The 23779-nt window shown below is 41.7% G+C and overlaps 1 protein-coding gene across 1 annotated transcript in view; it reads left to right on the top strand.

Moving 5' to 3' along the window:
- The window catches only part of Ap3b1 (adaptor related protein complex 3 subunit beta 1), a 201235-nt gene that overhangs the window by 25082 nt on the left and 152374 nt on the right, over window positions 1-23779 (top strand). Inside the window, exons 2-3 of the mRNA XM_075976295.1 lie at window positions 1636-1711; window positions 13695-13769. Coding sequence (XP_075832410.1) covers window positions 1636-1711; window positions 13695-13769 — 151 coding nt within the window. The remainder of the gene's footprint in view (window positions 1-1635; window positions 1712-13694; window positions 13770-23779) is intronic.

The following is a 23779-nucleotide window of genomic DNA, read 5'->3' as shown; positions in this document are numbered from 1 at the left end:
AGGTTGGCCTTGAACTCACAGAGATCCACCTGCCTCTGCCTCCTGAGTGCTGGGATTAAAGGCGTACTCCATCACGGTCCAGCTCACACTTTTGTCTTTAACACATGAATTTCTCTCTGCCCTTTTTCTAAAGTGTATTTTGAACTCTAAATCCTTTCCTAGTATCTGCTTCCAAAAGCAGTTTTTGTAGTGTCAGCCTGCTTCTGGATGCTAAGATCTGTGTTAGCTTGCCAGGCCTTCCCTAACACCTCAGACCAGTAGCCCTAAACACAGACTTCTGTTATACAAGTCTGGCTGCAGTTCAAGAACAAAGCATTGGGCTAGTTCTCCTGAGTGTCAAGAACTCTTCCTCTAGCAGTCTGTCTTCAAAAACTATTTTATTGTGTTTAATGAAAAGCTATTAGAGATTATGAATTATATATTTTCTTTAATGGGATAAGTTCATGTTTGTGAATTTCCCCAGTGAAGATTCACTTAGAAGAATAGAAGGCTGGTCATGACCAACAGAAAGGAACTGATGGGCCTGACCTTCATCCTCTCTTCTCTGCAGCTCTTCCAAGTAAAGACGCTGTCAACTTTTGTTCTAGATGATCTTTCAAGGCTGTTTAAATAGCACAGTGATGTGGGAATGTCATTGGTTAATTAATAAAGAAACTGCTTGGCCTGATAGGTCAGAACATAGGTGGGTGGAGTAGACAGAACAGAATGCTGGGAAGAAGGGAAGTGAGGCAGACGCTATGCCACGAAGATGGATGTATGCTAGAATCTTCCTGGTGGGTCACCACCTCGTGGTGCTACACACATTAATGGAGGTGGGTTGATAAGGATGTGAGAGTTGGCTGGAGCTAATGGGCCAAGCAGTGTTTAAATGAATACAGTTTGTGTGTTGTTATTTAGGGGCATAAGCTAGCCAGGCAGCCGGGAGCCGGGCAGCCGGAATGCAGCTCCTTCTACAGCACAGAGCCTTGTGACAGAGACAGAGATATCCTACATTCCTTTGACCTAGGAATAATGTCTGTTCCTTTGGCTTCCTAGTGTCTGTTCAGTGCCCAGTTGCTGTATCCCATAGACTTAACTTCTGAGTAGTTCTTTCTTTGCTCTGTGTTTTCATCCTTATAGATAACTGCCCATGTTTATAACCACAGGCTCCCATTTAAATATTAAAATGAATCTAGTCTCAGAGTGAAAGGCGTAACCCTATTTAGTTGTGCAGTTGGGGGATAGGAAGTTGGGATGATGTAAATGACGCACAACTTAGTCAGGGAACTTGTGTAACAATAGTCTGAAGAAAGTTTTTAGGATTTTTTTTTGCATGTGGAAGTATTTTAAAGCTGACTTGATAGTTTTTCTTTTTCCCCCTGATGATTATGTCAAAGAAAATTTGAGGTGAGAGACTATATGCCATGTTCTTGTTAACATTTCATCAGCTGATGACATTTTGTAAAGCTGAAGGCAGTTCTTACCTTTGTGTTACTGTGGGCTTCAGGGCAGCGTGCTGCATAGACTTGCAGGGTGAAACACGAGACCAGTCTTTAACCTGAGTGCAGCTCCTCCCACCGTGCTCTTTCAGTTCTTATAAAATGCTGTCTTTTGCAAAAGTCCAGGTCTAGAATTATGCCTTCTCTGTTGTAATAGGAATGAAGACCTGAAGCAGATGCTGGAGAGCAACAAAGATTCTGCCAAGCTGGATGCTATGAAGCGGATTGTTGGGGTAGGTCAAATGGTCAAATGGTCAAGAATTTTGACTTTTGGAAGCTGAGTAGGCTGTGATTATATTCACCATGTATACCAAGTCACAGGAATACATTAATTTGTTCTTTGTTACTAATGTAGACTACCTGTTTAAGAGTGTCAAGGGAGCAGAAACGTAAGAAGTCAAGAAACATGTTCTAGTTCCATCTGTTCTGCTTCAATTTTCTACCTCTAATATCAAGATATTTCTTCTCTGAGATAGAATAAATCATTTTGAAGACAAAATAAGGCAATAGCATAACCCTACTTTCACTTGCAGGAATGTAAGGATTTTTGGGATTTTTTTTGCCTACAGTTGTGAGCACAGAGAGCTGTGCATGAAAGCTGAAATACTGTTTTCCCGTAGCAGAGTCTTCATCCTGTCTGAAACAAGGCATCAGGTGTTGCTAGGATGCTTAGTGAGGCGGTACGAAGACCGATCTGAAAGGACCGCTGAAGGAGTTGTATCTACAGCAACTGTAGATGACTTGTCCTTGCTTCCATTGGAATGGTGGATGTCGTTTGGCAGTGTCAGCAAAATGCTGATGAATCTATTTTTAATATTTTATTTATTAATATTATACTTCATAATACATATACGTAATAGCTTTGTGTGAACAAAATTTCAATTTTCACAACTTAAAGAACTGCAGCTCCCCAACAACTTGTTCAGATTTGGATTGTGATAGTGTACTGGTTAAGTAGTTACGTGTTGACATTTTGTATGCCAGCCTTCAGTCCACAGATGACTGTGTAAATTCCCAGTGTGAATCCTGAATACTTATCAGTCATTTCAGGTCTTTCAAATTGGACTGTGATTGGTTGTTACACCTGTTATTCAGTCTAGCTGCAGACAGCAAATGGTGTAGTTGCATCCTTGTTTCCTGTAATATTTTCCAAAATGGATAATTGGAAGAGGGATTTGGTTCCCAAATAAGAAACATTAGCAAACAAAATAAAAAGTGATTACATTGTTAGTGAAATTCAGCCTGAGGATTGGTAGATTGACATCACTGTTAGAAAGACACTTAAATTTCTAGCCGAGGGTCTTAGGAAAGGTGCTTAGGAAAGGGGCTGGATTAAAAGAAAGTTGAACGGAGGAAGTGATGGTATTAGAAAAAAACAAAAAGAAGAAAAAAGAAAACTTCCTATTAATTAAAGGGTTTCTAAGAGATACTTGACAACATTACAGGTACGAAAGTAGCATATTGGGAATGGACCCAGACTTGGAAAGGTTAAAACTTTACCACACAGAGAGAAGGTGTTCAGCATGGGTTAAGCGAAGAGAAGATGACAGCTGTCCAGCTGCTCTTGCCAGTTAATTCTCAGTGCGTCACATTAGTGTGCAGAATAATTTTATTATCTGTTTATGAAATAGCAGTATACATTGCTATTTACAATTTTTCTATTGTGGTTATTTTAATGGGAATAGCTCCCATAGATGTTTGAACAGTTTGGGAAGGCTTGGGAGGTATGGCCTTGTTGGAGGAGATATGTCACTGGCTTTGAGATTTAAGAAACCCACACCAGGCCCCATGTCTCTCTCTCTGCCTGCTGCTTTTTAATCAGGATATAAAGCTCTCAGCTACTGCCCCAGCACCATGCCTGTCTGTTTCTCACCATGATGATCATGGACTAATCCTCTGAAACCATAAGAAAGCTCCTACGTAAATGCTTTTACAAGAGTTGTCTTGGTCATGATGTTTCCTCACAGCAGTAGAACCAAAACTAAGATACCTTTATTAAAGTAGTTATAAATGTTTTGAAAGAACCTTTAAAAAGGCATAGATCAATTATACTTTTTGCAGCGAATTTCTAAAATTGCTTTTCATGGCTTCAGCTTGCATTCCTGCAGATCACAGGCGTGTACTACCATGCAAAGTAGAGATCGCCCTTATGTCTTCAGACTGTGGCTGTAGCATTCCATTAAATCATTTTATTTTACTAAACCCTAGGATACTGGTGTAATTCCTAATTCAGAGGCGGGGGAAAGTATGTTAAATACTTAATAAAAATTAAAAAAAATGTTTTTTAGCCAGGTGGTGATGCATGCTCTTAATCCTAGCACTTGGGAGGCAGAGACAGGCGCATCTCTTGTGAGTTTGTGGCCAGCCTGCTCTACAAAAGAGTTCCAGGACATCCATAGCAGTTACACAGAGAAACCCTGTCTCAAAAAACCCCCAAGAAACAAGCAAACAAACAAATAATTAATAAAAATTTTAAAATATGACATAATAATAGTGCTTTCTTTATTTCTGTTAAGGCAATAAAAGAATAATAATTTATTCCATAATCTATACTACCGGTATCAGACCAGCTGGGTTTTGACGAGGGACTAAGACCGCTCAGTGGGAGAAAGAGGAGGTTTTACTCAGCAGTCCCAGGAAAAGCACAAGAATGTGGAGTTGAACTCCTGCCTCATGTCATAAAACAAACTGGAGTAGATCAGAGACTGAAAGTGCAAAATCCAGAAGAAATTGGAGGGAAGCTTCATGGTGCTGGCTTCAACCAAGCGTCTTAGATCTGATGTCAAGGCCAAGCAACACAGGATAGGGAGATTATATTATATCCAAACCAAAGGCGTCTTCAGAGTGGGAGAGCATCCTTACGTCATTCACCGGATTAAAGGGCCAGGCTCTAGAGCACAGAGGTGGTATCTGTGGTTAAACAGCTAAAACAGTCCAGGGAAGTGGCTGAAAGACCTGGGGAGGCCTCCTTCTGCGAAGACCAGCAGAAGACCAGAGAGTGCAGGGGAATGCTGTGTGTCTTTAATCATTAGGAGGGTGGCAGTCGCCCACAGTGAGACCACCATACTCTCTGTAGGATTCATTGTAAAAACAAAGAAACTCAAGTGTTATAGTAAAGATGTTGACTATAAATTGGAGCCTTCCTGCACTACTGGCGGGAATGTAAAATGGTGCTTTGTGAAGCAGTATAGTAGTTAAATTAAAAGCAGGTCTGCCATGTGATCTAACAACTCCATTTCTGTGTACAGGCACAAAAGAACTGGGACCTTGAACTGATTTATTCAGCAGAGTTTTCACAGTAGCCCATGGGTAGACATAGCTGTGTGCTCTTTATTGAATGCACAGGGCGGACTATTATGAGGAAGGAATGAGATTCTGACATATTCTGTAGCAGGGCTGGTAAGTGAGACGTAGTGTTGTGTGATTCTGCATATGAGACAGTCAGATGCAGGAGCAGAAGGTGGTTCCTGAGGCAGTGGAGAGGGAAGAAGATGGAAGCTTTGTGTGTGTGAGTGAGTGTATGTGGAAGTCAGAGGGCTGCCTTGGTGCTTGCTGGTCCTTGCCCTTTGCCATGTTTGAGACAGGTCTCCTGTTCCTCTGCTGTGTCTGCCTGAATAGCTGGCCTGGACATCTGGAATTCGCTTGTCTCCCTGGAGACCTACCGTGCTCTCAGGTGCTGCTGTGCTTCTGGCTTGTGTGTGGTTCTGGAGTTCAAATCCAGGCCTCATGATTGCAGGCCAGGGCTTGTACCTGCTCGGCCACACCTCAGTTCTATAGTGTCGTGGGTTCCTAGTTCTGTCTCTGCTCAGTGTCTTTACCCATTGCTCCATTCTTTTCTTTTTCTTAGAAAGTCTGTCTTCTTACTGTTTAGATGTTTGGTTTACTTTCAGATGACAGAAACATTCCTTTGGGACAAGGATGCAAAGTGGCATTCTGAGCCCTTTCTGTCCCCTTTGTGTGTGGAAATAGGCTGTTTAGTGGGATTATTGGCTTTCAATGCTTTTTCTTCTGAAATATGTATACATTTTATTCTCAATTTGTTTGACTTTAGATTAGGGAATAAAAATGTGATGACAACCTGATTGCTTTTTCTCCTCTCCTCTTTTTGAGAGTGTGTTTTATCAGTCTGGTGGATTCAATATTTTGAAGAAAAATAAATTTAATAAGATTTGGTTGGTGTTTGCTTTGTTACAGCATTGACAGATTATTTTTTAAATCTGTCTATTTTGAGTTGAGTTCCATTACTTTCTTTTTCTTAGTCTGCCTATTTTCTATTGATTTGCCTGTATTTTGTTTAGTTTTTTCTTTTATCTGTCTTTCGTGTTTCTGTCCTGTCACTTGTCAAATTGATAATGACTCCCCTTTCCCATCTAACTGTTGGTTATATGTTTATTGAATATTTTGAGCTGGTGTTGTAATTTTTGTCATGTCTTATATTCTCCCATTATATTTTCAAATTCAGTAATGATAACTTTATCTGAAGGATTTCTTTTCTAGTTCAAAATTACATTGTTCCCAAAATGCTACTTCTTCAAATCATTTTAAAAGATGATCTTAGACATATTTCCTCCTGTTTTTTATCCACTTCTTTAAGAGAATGTATGTTTCCTCTATGGGATGTTTTTTAACCTCATTTTGTCCTGTATTAGGTCATGTGTACATAGCAAGTTCTTCCAGGGTGTCTCTGTTTTCCAGAATGTCTGTTTGGGATTGTTCTTTACAAACTTTCTACACTCTTAACTTAGTACATTTAGGCTCAGTTGCTAGTAGAAGACCAAGTGTCTGCAGAGCAGAGTGGAAGGAACAGGAAGCTAGAATTCTGCACCCTTTGTCTCAGGAATGATATACACATTTCATGAGTGTACCAATGGAAGTAACGTTCATACTTTTCTAGTTCTTTGTGAGTGTGTTGGAAATAGGTAAAATAGTTTGCTTTGTTATGTGAAGATGTTAGAAAAGGCAATATAGGAACCGAGAGATCTAGTCACATGCTTATGTATTAGGTGTGTGTGTGTGTGTGTGTGTGTGTGTGGTTTTTCGAGTCACGGCTTCTCTGTGTACCGCTGGCTGTCCTGGAGCTAGCTCTTACAGAGCAGGCTGACCTTGAACTCACAGAGATCTGCCTGCCTCCCAAGTGCTAGGATTCAAGTCTTGTGCCACTACCGCCTAGCAAGGTATTAGGTTTTATTAGATGCAATTATGATCAGGTGGTAATTTATGCTATGGAAAGGTGATGTCTTACATCTATATTATATTCCCTAGATTGTTACTAATATGCAAAAAGTTGTTTTTTAAAATATGCTTGCCAATAAATCACTATGCAGAAATCTGTTGATTTTCATTGTGTGGATGGATTATATGTGATTAAAAGTATTCTGGATTCTCTCTGTAGCAAAGTGGAGATGACAGAGAACTCAAAAGTTGTAGATAGATCATTAGAAGCAAGTCATTTAGAAATAACAGAGCTTGGAAAGGAAAGAAAATATAGACCCTCAGAGTTCTGTTGCTTGCCCCTGCCCTTTTTCTCTTTTTTGAGACAAGGACTCTCTATGTATCCTTATCTGGCCTATAACAGAGTTTTCCCTGACTCTGCCTCTTGAATGCGAGGATCAGATGGCCTTGTGCCAGCACGCCCGGCTTCTGTTGATAATTTCAAAACATCTAAGGCATTTCCTACTGGAACATTGGAAGAAAAGAGAAAGAGGCTGTGTTTGAAGAAACAATGGCAAAAACTTTTCAAGTTTGATAAAGACACGTTAATAGAGATCCTGTAAACCAGGAGATAATCAGGATAAAGTACAGTTAAACCATGTGTTAACATAATAGTCAAACCATGAAAACCAAAAATAAAGATTGTTGAAAATAACTGGTAGAAGTGACCCATTCATTTAGGGAGCTGTGGGTTGGAGTGAACATGGCTTGTCTCCAGAAAACGTGTCGGTCAGAAGATCATGGTAAAGTACTGGGAGAAAGAGCTGTCAATCCAGAGTCTTACATCTAGTGAGAAAATCCTTCAAGAATGAGGGACTAACATATTGCCAGGCAAGGGAAGTTAGCAAGACCTATTTTTATGAACTGTTCATAGAAATTCTTCAGGCTGAAAGGAAATGATATCAGGTGGAGTTTTAGGGAGCTCATTCAAAATTTTGGTATGCAAAAGGACTAATTTTATTCTTCTCAAGACAGTTATTATCTCACTGTTTTATCCTTTGAGAATATATTTTGATCATATTTGTCCTCCAACTCCTTCCAGATCCTCCTCCACCTTCCCTACCCACCCTCATGTCTTCCCCACCTCTCTCCTCCCACCCTCCCATTCCCTCTCTCTTAAATCCATGAGTCCAGTTTGTTGGCCAACTACTCCAGGCTTGGGGTCTGTGGTAGAGTGTGGTTGATACACCTGTTGCCATTGTTAAGTATTGGATCCCCGGTTACTGGATTCCTCCACCACTGCTGCAATAAGCAAAATCAAACCAAACCAAAATCAAACCCAGGTTTAATAAACAGGGTAATGCAAAGCAGAGCAATCCCGTGTGGCCCTCAGGAAGGCAGAGTACAGGGCATGAGGGCACACCAGACAGATCTATTGGCCAGGTCTTAAGTAGCGGTTAGGTGTGGTTCCGAACATTTTGGGGGGAGGAGCCGCCAATGGTGGGTATTCTGAGATGAGGTAGGGTTTGGAGAGAGAGTGATGGGGGAGGGAGATTGAAGTGGGGCTTTCACCAGAACATTCCAGACTCTGGGTATATGGATACCAGGGGCTGGGGTAGAGCTTCCGGCAGAGCAATGGCACCAATAAAGAAAGCTGTCTTTTCCTGTAACCAGTAGCCCCTCCACTAGGGGTGGGACTTCGTGCTCACCTACCTTCCTCCTGCTCTTCTGTCTGTCTGGAGCTTATGTGGCCTTGTGCATGCTGTCACCATTTCTGTGAGCTTATACATGCATCAGCCCTTTGTATCTGGAGAACAGTTTCTTTGAAGCCATCTAACACCTGAGATTTGAAGCACCTTTCTCCCTCTTCCAAATAGTTCCCAGAAGCTGCGTATGGCTGTGAACAGATATACTCGCAGCACGCAGGAGACAGAGACAAGGAGCTCTCTGAGTTCTCGGCCAACCTAGTTTACATAGCAAGTTCCAGGACAGCCAAGAAGACAGGAAGAGACTGTCTCAAAAACAGAAACTAGCCAGCCCATGGCAACTCTAGCACTTGGGCAGTGGAGTTAGCTCGTGAACACTGGCTTACTTAATTTGACTGATTTAAACCACATTCTCTAAAGCCACATACATCTCAGCCTTGTGTGGAGAGATGGGACACAGACATTCCATTTAGTACTCCAAAGTCTCTTATTCTCTGCACGCTGTCTCTGTGGGTCTCCGTGTTAACTACCGTCTACTGCAGGAAGCTTCGCTGACAGGGATCGAATGGTGCAGTGATCTGTAGGTAAAGCAGTACGTTTTATTGCTATGTCCACTTAGCATAAAATAGTAGTACTTTTTCCTCTAGGGCTCATGACCTGTCTAGCCACAGGTCTGCCTGAGAAATTTTTAATGGACATAGATATAATATATATGACAACTGTATCAGAAAGGCCAGTGAGAAGGGGAGATTAAGAGACCATATTGTCATAAATTTAATGTATTTACTTGACCTGGTCAGTGTTCTGGATCTGTCTGTCTGTCATCTGTGTGTCTGTATGTTAGTCCATTCCTCTGTCCCTCTATCTGCCTTCTGCCTCTTTTCCTCTTCAGGAAGAATTACTACAAAATTATACAAAGCTTGAAAAAGTTAATATAAAAGAAAAATACTCTCAGTTCACAAAGCACTTGCCTTATAAGATGTCTTAGTTACTGTTCTATTGTGTGAAGAGACACCATGACCAAGGCAACCCTTAGAAAAGAAAGCATTTAATTGGGGACTTGCTTAGTGTCAGAGGGTTAGTCCATTATCATCATGGTGGAACGCAGACGGACATGGTGCTGGAGCAGTAGTTGAGAGTTTTACATCCTGATCCAGATCCAGACACAGGGCCTGGTCCACCCCCATGATCACCTCCTCCAGCAAGGATACATCCACCCCAACTCCTGATCTCCCCCAAGCAGCTCATCAACTGGGGACTGAGTATGCAAAGGTTTGAGCCTGTGGAGACAGTTTTAGTCAAACCATCACATTCTGTTTCCCAACCCCTGTAAACATGTAGCCATTTATGTCCAGATAGTCTTTCACAGTCTCAACCCCTGTAAACATGTAGCCATTTATGTCCAGATAGTCTTTCACAGTCTCAACACTATTTGAAAGTCCAAAATCTCTTCTGAGATTCTAGGCAATCTCTTAACTGTAGCCTCTGTAAGATAAAAACCTAATGGTAGACCACATGCTCCCAACATAGAGTGCACAGAATATACACTGCCTTCCAAAAGGAAGGAAAGGGGACAATAGTGGAGCAAAGGAAGACCGAAAGCCAGCAGAGAGCAAACTCCAAATCCCGTCTATCCGTGGCTGATGTCGAAACACTCCAACTTCCAGTTTTGTTGACTGCAGCACACTTCTTTTTCGTGGGCCGGCCCCACATCTGGTCTGCAGCTCTCCTTGGCAGGCATCCCATGACTTTGGCAATTCCAACATCTCGGGGTCTCCAGTGCAGTCCAGGCTTCCCCTCCACAGCTTCATTCAGTGTGCTTTTCAGGTTCCATCATGGAGTGCCCTCCAAAGCCCTGGCCTCAGCTCTTCCCTTGAGAACAGCGGGCGAAGGTCCACAATGCCTTTCCTGTTTCTTGATTCTAAAGCCAGAGCCAAACCTAAGCTGCTGAGTGTTTCTGCATATGGTTGTTCCCTTTGCTGTCTAAGCTTTCCTTTAGTTCCTTTTCATAAGTTGGAAGCCTAGCTGGCTGGGTCTTGCTCTGAGCGGAGCACTCCCTTTATTACATTGAGCATCAGAATCTTGCCCCCACTTCCCTGCCAGAGATTCTTTCTTTGTGTAGGCCTCACTGTCCTTGAACTCGCTCTGTAGACCAAGCTGGCTTTGAACTCACAGCGATCCACCTGCCTCTGCCTCCCGGTATCTCCTTGTGCTCAGGGCTTTAATACATTTAGCTCAGAATTTTCATTGATTTTATCTCCTTCTGCCCAGGACATGGCTCCAACACTGAATGTTCCATGTTCTTTTCTTCCTCACACTGTATTTTTTTGTAGTTTTTATCATCTTATTTGTTTCTTCATTACAGATCTGTATAAGTGCAGTCATTGATAACCATATGACAGAGTCAATACTAGACTGTCTCAGCCTCTCAAAGGCCGGGATTATACATATGCACTTCTATGCCTAGGTGACTTGCAGAGTATTCTCAAAATGTCTTAACAGAAAGGAATTTTAAGAAATTTTTACTGGAATTACAAAGCATAAAACATCACATAGCATTTATATAACACACATATGTTTCATGCATGAATAAAACTGATATACTACTTTAGTTGGCTAAAGACTGTTTTGAGAATGAGAAGAAAATAAATGTACAAATAGATATAAAATAAAGATAAATAATGAGAAATAAATTACAGCACATGAGAAATTATAAAATGTTGTTTGCAAAGTGTTGATTATAAATTGTAGGAGGTGTTTCTAGAAAGGAGCCTAGTGAGATCCCTGGGGATGGCTCTAGCCTGGGAGGGGAGAATCAGGTTCTCAGGGATAGCTATAGCGTGGGAGGTGAGAGTCAGATCCCTGGGGATGGCTCTAGCGAGGATGCGATATCATAGGAAGGGAGAGTGTAGTTGGTTAGAAATGTGATAGGAATAGAACCAGAGAGGGCCAGGTTCTGTTCTGGGGGTGATTGCTTGGCTAACAGCATTTCAGAGGAGATTTCAGTGCAAATGAGAGGACATTAGAATAGTAAGTGGATTAGTTTGTGCTGTAGACTGTCAGACAATATTGAAATCTTTTGAGTTAGGCTGACATGTGTAAAGTAGAGGATTTGGTGGGTGGGAGTCCTTTCTTTCTGTCATGGTGCCAGGATTGAACCTAGGATCTTTTGCATGCTAGATAAACCTTCTGCCACTGATCTACACCCCTGGTCCTCAAAGTAGGATTCAATATTAAGCTCTCTGTTACCAGTAACCTTTTTGAGATCCTGCTCCAATGACGAATCTAGGGTATACAAAAAATTTACAGTTGCATCCAGGGCTAGACTTTTCTATCTGAGGGTAAATAAGGAAATGCACACGCTTTTCTGATGCTTTCTCTTTTACTTCATCTTGAAAAATCTCTTTCTAAAAATGTCTCCATCTAGTTACATCTCTTTACATACAGCTCCATATCTCTGTCCTACACAGTCATACATCTGTATACATAGTTACATCTGTTTCACACAGTTACATTCTCTGCACATTCTCCATACACTCTCCACTCAGCTTCACACAGCCATACATCTGTATACATAGTTACATCTGTTTCACACAGTTACATTCTCTGCACATTCTCCATACACTCTCCACTCAGCTTCACACAGCCATACATCTGTATACATAGTTACATCTGTTTCACACAGTTACATTCTCTGCACATTCTCCATACACTCTCCACTCAGCTTCACACAGTCACACTTCTGTGCACAGCTGCATCTCTCCACACACCCATATCCTTCTTCCTTCACACACATCTCCTACACAAGCTCTCTTCTGTACAGCTGTATCTTCTATATTTCTCTACCCACTTGCCACATCTCTCCACACTTCTTTTTCTCTCTGCACATTCAGCTACATTTTTCTTTCAGTGTGCTTGTGCACGCGCGCGCGCACACACACACGCGCGCGCGCACACACACATTTCTTTTACAGCAAAGCCTCTGAACAAATATGAAGGACATTTTCAGGGTCACATAGCACTTAAGCAAACAGTAAGAAACAAAGCCATACTGATCACACGGTTTCTCTTGGGCTGGAGGGGAGGGTCACGCTGACCAGGCATGGTGAGTAAGTAGGCACGTAGCTCTGAGAGGTCAGGGTTTCTGTACAGAAAGTGACACTGAAATCAGGACTAGAACAATAGACAGTTAGCTGGCTGAACTTTGAGTTTAGAAGTACATGCAGAAAGTCCATTACTGCAGGAAGTTATGTCTACCAAAGCTACTTCATGCCTGACCTTGAATCAGCAATAGATACCTGGGAATTTGTCCTTGCATATTCGTCTTTGGGGGCAACCAGTTTGCTTTGACTTTGTCCTGAATGTTTGGTTTAATCAAAATCAGTTGTCTTTGTGACTGAGAATACACTGAGAATTCCTATGCCAATTTTAGTAGTGAAAAATATCCTAGTATTTTTATTCATCAAAATTATACTAATTAAGCAGAAATCATGTTCCTGACCATCCACAGCTATATGTGTGCCCAGTATATGAAATATTTTCATGAGTTAAACACACAAGCAGTGTTTAAAATACCCATAACTGTTACTAGGGAAGGAATATGGGCACATGAGAAAAGTTATGGAGAGAAACAGTATGGTCTTGTAAGCCTTGCTTCATGAGATTCTCTCCATCAGATAGATGCTGGTCTCGTGGGTCGACCTTATGTATATCAGTTGTCATCTGCTGTACATTCTCAGTGGCCTCTGGTAAAGCCATCGCTACCAGCAGCTCTCAGCACTCTGTGGTATATATTGCGGGGAGCAGGGGACTATTTAGAAGTTCTCAGTGAGGTGATGCTGAACTAAGGTAGGGTCAGAGTAGCAAAGAGTGACATCACCTGAGATAAGAATTAGCAACAGAACCTGGTTACTGTATAGATGAGAAGAAAACAATACCTTTCCATGTTTTCTTTTTAAATTTTATTTAAGTAAATTTTTTTCATTTATTTTACATATATCAACCACAGTGTCTCCTGTTCCCTCTTCACCCCACTCCTGTGTACTATCCCTTCCCCATCCACTCCTCCTCCTCACCCTACTCAGAAAGGGGAGGCCTCCCATGGGCTTGAATAAAGCATGGCACATCAAGTTGAAGCAGGACCAAGTTCCTCCCCCTGCATCATGGCTGGGCAGGGAGGGTAGTCCAGCATGGGGAACAGGTTCCCAAAAGCCAGCTAAGCTTCCTTGTCTCACTGCTGGGATCCTTACAAACAGAATCTTTCAAATATTTAGTATGTGTAGAGTTTCCCAGGATTACTTTGGTTTTCAGACTAGTAATTTAGAAGTTTCTGTCCTAACTCTCCTCTTTAACCCTTCAGATGATTGCAAAGGGGAAAAATGCATCGGAACTCTTCCCTGCTGTTGTGAAGAACGTGGCCAGTAAAAACATTGAGGTATTGTTTGCTTTTATTGTTTTTATTACTCCTGTGTGTAAGCCAACCACAAGCTACTTTTAAATTCAATATATTTAAATTCTTTGGCTTTTTATTATGGTAAAATGCCTGAAATCTTAAATATGGGTGAAGTACAGCAACAGGTAGGTTTGAACTTAGCTGTGGATTCTTGGTGGAAAATGAGAGAAATAGAATTGAAGTTGTAGCGATGGTCATTCACCCAGGGAGAGCTCTCATGATTTCCTGAAGACACGAATTCCGGAAGACTTCATTTTAGACTAGCATCTCTCCAATGAGACAGACCTAGTCGTTTCTACCGAGACTTTGAGAATTTGTGCCCTTTTTGCCGTGTGTAAGACAAAATTCAGAGATCTCTGAAGATTTTCTGACTGTTATGACAGGGACTAAGCTTTCATGCACCTGCGTGGGCTTATTAAATGAGAGCACCCTGCCGGACACTTTCCCAGATGCTGGACTGACACCATAGCCTAATGTCCAAGTCATACACCTTTATCTGTACTGCAGAAAAACTGGTCAACAACTTTGAGACATACAAAATTTAAAACAAGTTACCACCGGTACTTGTTTGCTAGTATGGTGACAGACAGATGACATCACACACAACGGATAACAGTGGCACTCTGAATTAGGAGGCCCTGTGAGGTGGAGTGGTGAGATTTCAGGGACTCCTGTTTTATGGTTTTGATTCTGTTTTCTGTATATTATATGACTTCTCTCCCCCAGTCCCTACAGTTATTTCTACTTTTCATGATGGTATTTGTCTTAGAGTTTCTACTGCTATGATAAAACACCACAACCAAAAGTAGCTTGGGGAGGAAAGGGTTTATTTCAACTTAAGCTCCACATCACAATCCATCACTGAAGGAAGTGAGAGCAGGAACCTGGAGGCAGGAGCTGATGCAGAGGCCATGGAGAGGTGCTGCTTGCTGGCTTGCTTTTCATGGCTTGCTTAGTTTGCTTTCCTACAGCACCCAGGAGCACCAGCTTCAGAAATGGTACCACCCACAGTGAGTTGGGCCCTCTTACATCAATCAAGAAAATGCACCACAGGCTTGCCTACAGGCTCATCTGTAGGGACATTTTCTCATTGAGGTTTCTCTCTTCTAAAACAATTCTAGCTAATTTCAGGTCCATATAGTGCTCACTAGCACAGCATTAAATGTTTAAAGCACCCTTGCCAGTGATATTCTCTAGAGGAATGAGAGAAACATAATCTCCCAATATTGGTCTAGGTTTTGTTCCTTTTGCTTAATCTGTGTTTCCAGAACATATGCTTTACGAAGATGGTGCACCAGTGTGCATCGCTGTCCTTGTAATGGAGTGTGGTTGCCTGAAGTGCACTTGGAGGCCTGCATTTAGTAAAACTGGAACTAAGATTAGCTTGGCCACTGGTGGTGACTTTAAATACATCTCTGTTCCTCAGGAGGGCACAGACCCTGATGCTAATGGCTGCTGTCCCCAGCACGTGCCATAGTACTGCTGTGTTCACTCTTAGGCCTGAGCAGTACACCACTATTTTTCACAGGCCTCAAGTCCCAGCTCAGTCACTGAGTGGACTCCGTAGGGTGACAAGGTTCATTCTGCATAGTTTCCTTGTGAATTGAGTGATTTTTAGTGTGTTCATAGAATTTATCACAATCCCATGTCATTTCCTTACTCCAGAAGAAACCCTGTGATGACTGGCAGTCACTCTCTGCTCCCTCTAAATTCTGTCTGTGTGGATTTGCCTGTTGTGGGTATTTCAGCGGGTGTATTGTGGATGTAATCATAGGAGGTTATTGTTTGAGACTATACTGTTGTGGGTATTTCAGGGGGTGTATTGTGGATGTAATCATAGGAGGTTATTGTTTGAGACTATACTGTTGTGGGTATTTCAGGGGGTGTATTGTGGATGTAATCATAGGAGGTTATTGTTTGAGACTATACTGTTGTGGGTATTTCAGGGGGTGTATTGTGGATGTAATCATAGGAGGTTATTGTTTGAGACTATACTCAGGCCTGACTAAAAAGACCTGAACAGAGCCCCGAATGTGGCTGTCTCCATGTAGCATGTTTTTAGGGTTCTCCATGTTGTAGCATTCTGATTGGAAGGGTTTTGCAGTGAAAGAATGTCTTGATTGGGGCCAAAGAATGCCACAAAAATTCCTCCAAGCAATAGACCTCACACAAGAGATTTAAGGGTGGCAAGTGGGGGTGGCACTGGGGGACTCAAAATAGCTGCTTCTGAGCAGGGCTGGAAAGACAGACAGTGGCAGACCAGGCTGTCATGGTGGACTTTGAGGGGGTATGGAGTATGTGCACAGGGAACATATTTGCTGGTGGAAATATGTCACCATCAGTGAAGGCGGAGACAGGAGCTGAGTCATGGAATGTGGGGAGTTCTTAGCTGACTGACACTAACCATGTATTTTTATGACTGACCTGCCTATTGCATTTTTATCCATCGATGGACATTTAGAATATTTCTCCTTTTGGATGATTTGGAGTAGTGCTCCTCTGAGCGTTAGTGTCCAGGATTTCGTATGGTCCGTTACTGTCGGTCTATGGATGTAGTAGCCTCTAGTGCTGCTGCTGTGAGGACTCTGTGATAGCATCGACTGCCCGCCATTTCTTTCCTACGCTAGCATTTTATGGTTAAGACAGTAATGCTTGTGACTTCTACTTCTTCATCCTCTTGCTGACCTGACCTTCCTTCCCCCTTTCCCTCCCGTCCCCCTCTCCACCTGTCCCCTCTCTGCCCTTTCCCTCCCCTCCCCTCCCCTCCCCTCTCCTCCCCTCTCTCTATCCCTCATTCTTACTCTGTATTCCTCCACCCCCATTTTCTTTATTTTATTCTTTTTGGTCTGGAGTGGAGCTCAGGGCTTTGTGCATAATCGATGAGCATGTTGCCACTGAGCACATCTCCAGTTTAACTTAAAAAAGTCTGTATCTTAGATCATGTCTCTTAGAGTGTGTGAAGTGATAACTCATTAAAAATTTTATTTTCACTTAATTTCATTTCTCTGATCAAAAGGCAGTTGGGCTTTGTATAGTAATATTTTTTTTTTTGATCTGTCCTGCTACTTCATTCCCAGGTTTCTTCCTTGGCCTCGGATACATTCATGTCACTTATGTGTAAGCCTGAGGCTTGCTGCTACTCTGCTGCAGAGCATATTTGACTTCCAAAACTTGTGCAGCAGAGTTGAAGCTGGACCTAGTGTTACAGGAATAGTGTCTCTCAGTAATGATCACTACTATATAAAAAGCACATATGGAATAGTGTCTCTCGGTGATGATCACTGCTATATAAAAAGCACAACTGGAATAGTGTCTCTCAGTGATAATCACTACTATATAAAAAGCACATATGGAATAGTGTCTCTCAGTGATGATCACTGCTATATAAAAAGCACATCTGGAATAGTGTTTCTCGGTGATGATCACTACTATATAAAAAGCACATCTGGAATAGTGTCTCTCGGTGATGATCACTGCTATATAAAAAGCACATCTGGAATAGTGTCTCTCAGTGATGATCACTGCTATATAAAAAGCACATCTGGAATAGTGTTTCTCGGTGATGATCACTACTATATAAAAAGCACATCTGGAATAGTGTCTCTCAGTGATGAGCACTGCTATATAAAAAGCACATCTGGAATAGTGTTTCTCGGTGATGATCACTACTATATAAAAAGCACATCTGGAATAGTGTCTCTCGGTGATGATCACTACTATATAAAAAGCACATCTGGAATAGTGTCTCTCGGTGATGATCACTACTATATAAAAAGCACATCTGGAATAGTGTCTCTCGGTGATGATCACTACTATATAAAAAGCACATCTGGAATAGTGTCTCTCGGTGATGATCACTGCTATATAAAAAGCACATCTGGAATAGTGTATCTCGGTGATGATCACTACTATATAAAAAGCACATCTGGAATAGTGTCTCTCGGTGATGATCACTACTATATAAAAAGCACATCTGGAATAGTGTCTCTCGGTGATGATCACTACTATATAAAAAGCACATCTGGAATAGTGTCTCTCGGTGATGATCACTACTATATAAAAAGCACATATGTGGGAGGTTGTTAGTGCTTCACACAGGTGAACAACTCTGTGAGACTAGCTCTGGATTTCTCTGTAAGGTACAGTGGAGGACTTACTAAAGCCATGCAGCCGATGCTCAGCAGTCATCATCCAAAGCCAAGGAGCCATCCCAGATCATTGCCCTGGCAGCGAGCGCCATGCTTTGTGTTTGGTGCTTGCTTTCCAACCTTAGTATCTGACTCCTCCTTAGCACATTCTTGGTGAGGTATCCAGTGTGTTGACAGCCTTTTGTGTTGTTATGGATATGAATAGGAACGAGCAAGTCTGTGGAGCTGGTAACCTTAATATTCCAGACTTCTCATTGTTTAAACCAAAGTTTGCATTAGTCCTTGCTCATTCAACGCTGTTTTATCTTGGCATGTAGTTACAGTAGGAAAACCTTGCTGTTTATTCTTTTTGCTCCTTTGTGCTCAGGCTCTGGTATGTTGACTGATTTTCTGTGAGAAAAGTTTTAGCAGAAATACTATTTTTGATGGATGGAGCTAGGAAACATCATTTTTGAGTGAGGTAACCCAGATTCAGAAAGACAGTTATCACATGTACTCACTCATAAGTAGTTTTTAAGCATAAAGCAAAGAAAACTCAAAAATCATTTTGAGTGAGGTAACCCAGATACAGAAAGACAATTATCACATGTACTCACTGATAAGCAGTTTTTAAGCATAAAGCAAAGAAAAACAGCCTATAAGTCACAATCCCAGAGAACCTAGACAACAATGACAGCACCAAGAAAGCCTTACATAGATCTAATCTACATGGGAAGTAGAACAGACAAGATCTCCTAAGTAAATTGGGAGCATGGGGACCTTGGGAAAGGGTTGAAAGGGAGGGGAGAGGCAGAGAGGGGAGCAGAGAAAAATGTAGAGCTCAGTAAAAATCAATAAAATTTTAAAAAATACTATTTTTAAGCTTTTCCTTTTAAAGACTTAATTTTATTTTATGTGCATGTCTTTGCGCCATGCGACAGCCAGAAGAAGGTGCTGGATCCTCTGGAACTGGAGTTGCAGATGGTTGTAAGCTACCATGTGGTTGCTGGAAATTGAATCCACGTCCTCTGCAAGAGCAGCAAGTGCTCTTAACCTCTGATTCCTCTGTGCTTCCCTGGGCTGCTTGTTTTTTGATACCTTTTGTTCTTTAAAACCTTGTGATTTTTTTATGAAACATACTTCATCTTCTACTCTTAAGGAAAAACTGTTAGAGACGTCTTAGAAATTTGTGCCGAGAGGATTGATATTTCCTTGCTGCCAAGTGAGAAATTTTATTTTTATAAGTATATGCTGCATTAGATACACAGGTGAGCTGCATAGTACATCACCTGGCATTAGATGTCAAATAATATCAAAAGTGACCTAGTAAACAGTCAGTGCTTATAGTACAAAATAATCAAAGCTGCAGTCAATAGCTCATGAAGTTTGCTGTAGTGATATCGATAAGCTAATCAAACAGATCTGCCTGTGTTCCTCCAGGCTGCTGGGGCTCTGCTATGATTAGCTTTACAGCAAGGAGTGTTGTAACATTGAATGAAAGTAACTGATCGCAGAGTGGCGTAGTCACGGACCTTTTACTACTCCCATTTCTGCCCACAGAATGGTCTCAGAATGGTTTCTATGCACACCTGCAGCCTGGCAGTGCATAGGCCTCTTGTGGTCAATATTGATTGATTCTTATAACAGAACTGGAACAAATTTAGTGTTTTGCAACCTTCTGTGATTTAATATTGTTATACTTTTTGCTATAACAGTTGCAGAAATCCTTCTCCAATACTGAGTAATTATAGGGAAGCCTGCTACCCAGCTGTGGTTCTGAATGTTTCAGTGTGCCAATTATAAATCTTAGATGCATTTTGGAGTCCGTAATACAATTTTAAAGCTAGCTGACTATCCTGATAAACAAAGGTGTTGACAAATAAATTCCAGCGAGATCTGGACTTAATGCTTCTCCTTTAAAACTTTGCTGTGAAGTGTAGCATCAGCTCTGAACATAATTAGTAGGGACAAAGAACGCTTTAAGCGATTGCTACAGACAAATAAAACAAGTTACATAATCGCCCTAATATCTGTGGTTCCTAATAGTGTATTGGTGGCTTTTAGACATTGCTGTTCAGTTACTTAACAGCTGTTGGGAACATTAGATCCTAGATGTAGTAACCTGTTTGGAAAGCCCTAATTTTTGTCCGTCCTATGATGTTGAATTGGGATGTGAGTCATCTGGTGGCTGCTGAGCTGTTTTTGGAAATCTGATGAGCCCCAGCAGTACACAGTTTAACTCCAGCACGTTCATTCCAAGGTGATTTGAGGACTTTCTGACGGAGACGTGAACTTGCTATTAACCTGTCAACCTGTCTGCCATCCAGAAGTGCTGTATCCTAAGGAACTTAACACTCTGGTTGGGGAGTTCTGGTCATCTGTTTTCCAATAAATATCTATCAATCATTGCATAAAAACTATAACACCAAGAACTTAAAATATTGTTTTGAATCAAAAATGTTAGTTATGGTTTGCATATTTTGGCTTATTTTACTTTTAAAATGACCACTATCACCTGGTTTTGTGTTCTCCCTAAACTGGTCTTGCTTGGTTTTGGAACCCATGGTTTGTATCTTATGTAAAAAAATTTTTTTTTTTTTGCTTGAGATCATTTAATGGAACAGTATTGCATATGTGTCTTTATTTTTAGATTGTGCAAATTCTGAACTTTGAGAAGCACCTATTTGACCAAAAGAAATCATATGGAGTCTGATTGGGAATTTAACCTGAAAGCTAATAGAGGTGGTGTGGGGATCCTGAAATGAGGCACCCTAATGTTATAATGATGGCAATCCTGGAAGGAGGCACGCTGACATCATAGAGTATCACTGGGGATCCTAGAACGAGACACACTGAGGCCATAGAGTATTGATGGGGATCCTAGAACGAGACACACTGACATCATAGAGTATCAGTGGGGATCCTAGAACAAGACACACTGACATCATAGAGTATCAGTGGGGATCCTAGAACGAGACACACTGACATCATAGAGTATCAGTGGGGATCCTAGAACGAGACACACTGACATCACAGAGTATCAGTGGGGGTCCTAGAACGAGACACACTGACATCATAGAGTGTCAGTGGGGGATCCTAGAATGAGGCACGCTGACATCACAGAGTATCAGTGGGGATGGTAGAATGAGGCACGCTGACATCATAGAGTGTCAGTGGGGGATCCTAGAATGAGGCACACTGACATCATAGAGTATCAGTGGGGATGGTAGAAGGAGGCACGCTGACATCATAGAGTGTCAGTGGGATGGTAGAAGGAGGCACGCTGACATCATAGAATATCACTGGGAATCCTAGAACGAGGCACACTGACATCATAGAGTATCAGTGGGGATGGTAGAAGGAGGCACGCTGACATCATAGAGTGTCAGTGGGATGGTAGAAGGAGGCACGCTGACATCATAGAATATCACTGGGAATCCTAGAACGAGGCACGCTGACATTGACTATCAGTGGAAATCCTGGAAGGAGGCACGCTGACATCATTGAGTATCAGTGGGGATCCTAGAAGGAGGCACGCTGACATCATTGGCACGCTGACATCATTGAGTATCAGTGGCGATTCTGGAAGGAGGCACGCGGACATCATAGAGTATCAGTGGGGATGGTAGAAGGAGGCATGCTGAGGTCATAGAGTATTGACAGGGATCCTGGAACAACATACTCAGATGTCCTAGGGTAGCATCTCTTGTTGGCTTGTGAACAGAAGCATCCAAGGTAGGCTCCACCGTGTAGATCTGTTCTTGGAGTTAAAATATCGGATCCTTCTTAGCAAAACTATATGTTGGACATTGTGTGTGAATTTGGGTCCAAAGCTTAGATGATTTAGAACGTTCATCTATAAATAAAAAATGTGTTGTTTTTTTTTTTTCCTGCCTTAAAGGATAAGAGATTTGAGTATAGATCTCCATAGTCCCAGCACCGAGGTGGTCACAAGGATCATGAGTTCCTGGCTAGTTTAGACTATAGTGAGATCCAATCTCAAAGTGCAAAAAAGCCAATATTTTATGAGAAGTTTATTCTTGGATTGTGTAATTTTACTAGGTTTTCAGGTGTCCTGGGGAAGGGTACTAACAAAACCTTTACTTGGGGAATACTGTTACAATTCTGTGGGAGAGGGACTTGGGTAGAAAGGAGATGAGAGGCCCATAGCTGGTGAGATACAAATGTGCCATGAGACAGAGCTTATGGTGGGGAGTTTTATTGAGGAAAAGGGAGTGGGGGAACGGAAGGCAGAGGGAGGAAAGGAAGAGAGAGAGTCTCTTCACAAGAAGGGAGTGGATGCAAGTGGGAATGGGCGGAGTTTGTCTCTTAAAGGGACCTTTTGCACCTGCTTACAGACTAAATAGTGACATAGCCATAGGACTCTGGGCTGACCAGGGTACTGCCTGAGGGCATCCTACCAGGTGACAGGCCAGCATAATGCCTGAATCCTAACAAATACTTTAATTGAAAAATTGGAGGGTTCTCCTCATTGACCAGAACTTGTAGGAGCTAGGAAGGTACCCCTGCCCTCCTCAGGCACACCTGTGACCATCACCAAATCTGCCTCCTTGAGTGGAGATGGTAATTGTACTTAGTGGGATGTCAGCACTAAATGAGTAGTGGCCTTGTAGGTGGCCGCCTTAAAGTGCTCAGCAAGTTTTAACTGGGAAGTTAGAGAGATTGAGGTGAAGAATAAGGGAGAATAAAAAATAAAAGCAGAGCCAGTGAGTGCTTTTCTTTTCTAACCAATAAATTCCTGGTTAGTTTGAACACTGGCTGGGATGGTAGAAGTATTTGGTTAAAAGAAACGCTGAAGAGCTTCCTCAGATGGAAGATGGCAGACAAGGTAATGGTGCATTCATGCAGCTCGATTCCTGGATTGGAGAAGTGTGCTAAAATATAAGAAGTTTAAAATATTAGGTAATAGTATTATACTGATGTTCAGTTTCCTGAATTTGGTAACTGAAATGCTTGAAAAGTGTATGTGTTTCTTTTACTTGGACCATCACCCAACTAGAAGTTCCAGGGGACTTTGTTACGTTGAAGAAATACACAGTAGCTATAGTAGGGAGACAGTGAATCTGTTGCTTGCCTGAATAAGAGATAGCCTTGCATCTGGATACATTTTCCTTGAACACAAAGTTGTTCATCTTAAAGTACTTTTTTGGGAAGGGTGTGGACTTGCATCCTGAGTGGATTGGTGTTATCTGTGGAAGGGTGGACAGTTGTAAGAGAAGGGTTGGTTCTCAGAGGCACAGTTGGAGTTAGTTTGCTCCTGTCATGGGGGACAAAGGGGCTGCCACATATTGTTGACTTGAAAAGCTTTTCATTCAGCTGAATTTTTGTTGCTCTCTTGGGCAGGTTTGTGCCTGTTTTTCTGCTGGCTGTGGGTTATCAAAGCTATAGAGGAAGCTATCTTTTCCTAGAAATACAAAAACTTAGAAAGCATCCCTAGTTCAGCCTGACACTGTAGTGCACACCTGAAGACATGGGTGGCTGAAGCAGGAGGATTGTTGTGATTGGCGGACCTGAGTGTGCTAGCCTTGTCTCCATCCTCCCGTAGATATGTAACCGACTATGATTTTGTTTTTGTTTCTTGTTCTGAGACCATTTAGCATGTTAAAATTTTTTATGTAGATTCCAATGCTAAATATAGACTTGCTTTATTTTGTGTAGCAGCTGCACAGTATAGTTCACTTGGAACTATATATAAACTATATGTTTACTCTTTATGTATTAGTCAGAATTTTATTAATTTTAGTCTCATAGAAGATTTTAGATGAAAACTGGTGATGGAGAGGCTACCAGAGATAAACAGTGCAGTTTGGGATCAAAGTCAAGTTATATTCAAGGATGTTTCTG

The sequence above is a fragment of the Microtus pennsylvanicus genome, chromosome 6, assembly GCF_037038515.1.
Source record: "Microtus pennsylvanicus isolate mMicPen1 chromosome 6, mMicPen1.hap1, whole genome shotgun sequence".
NCBI lineage: Eukaryota > Metazoa > Chordata > Mammalia > Rodentia > Cricetidae > Microtus > Microtus pennsylvanicus.
Note: the sequence above shows the minus strand (reverse complement) of the source record. Positions and strands in the feature narration are given on the sequence as shown.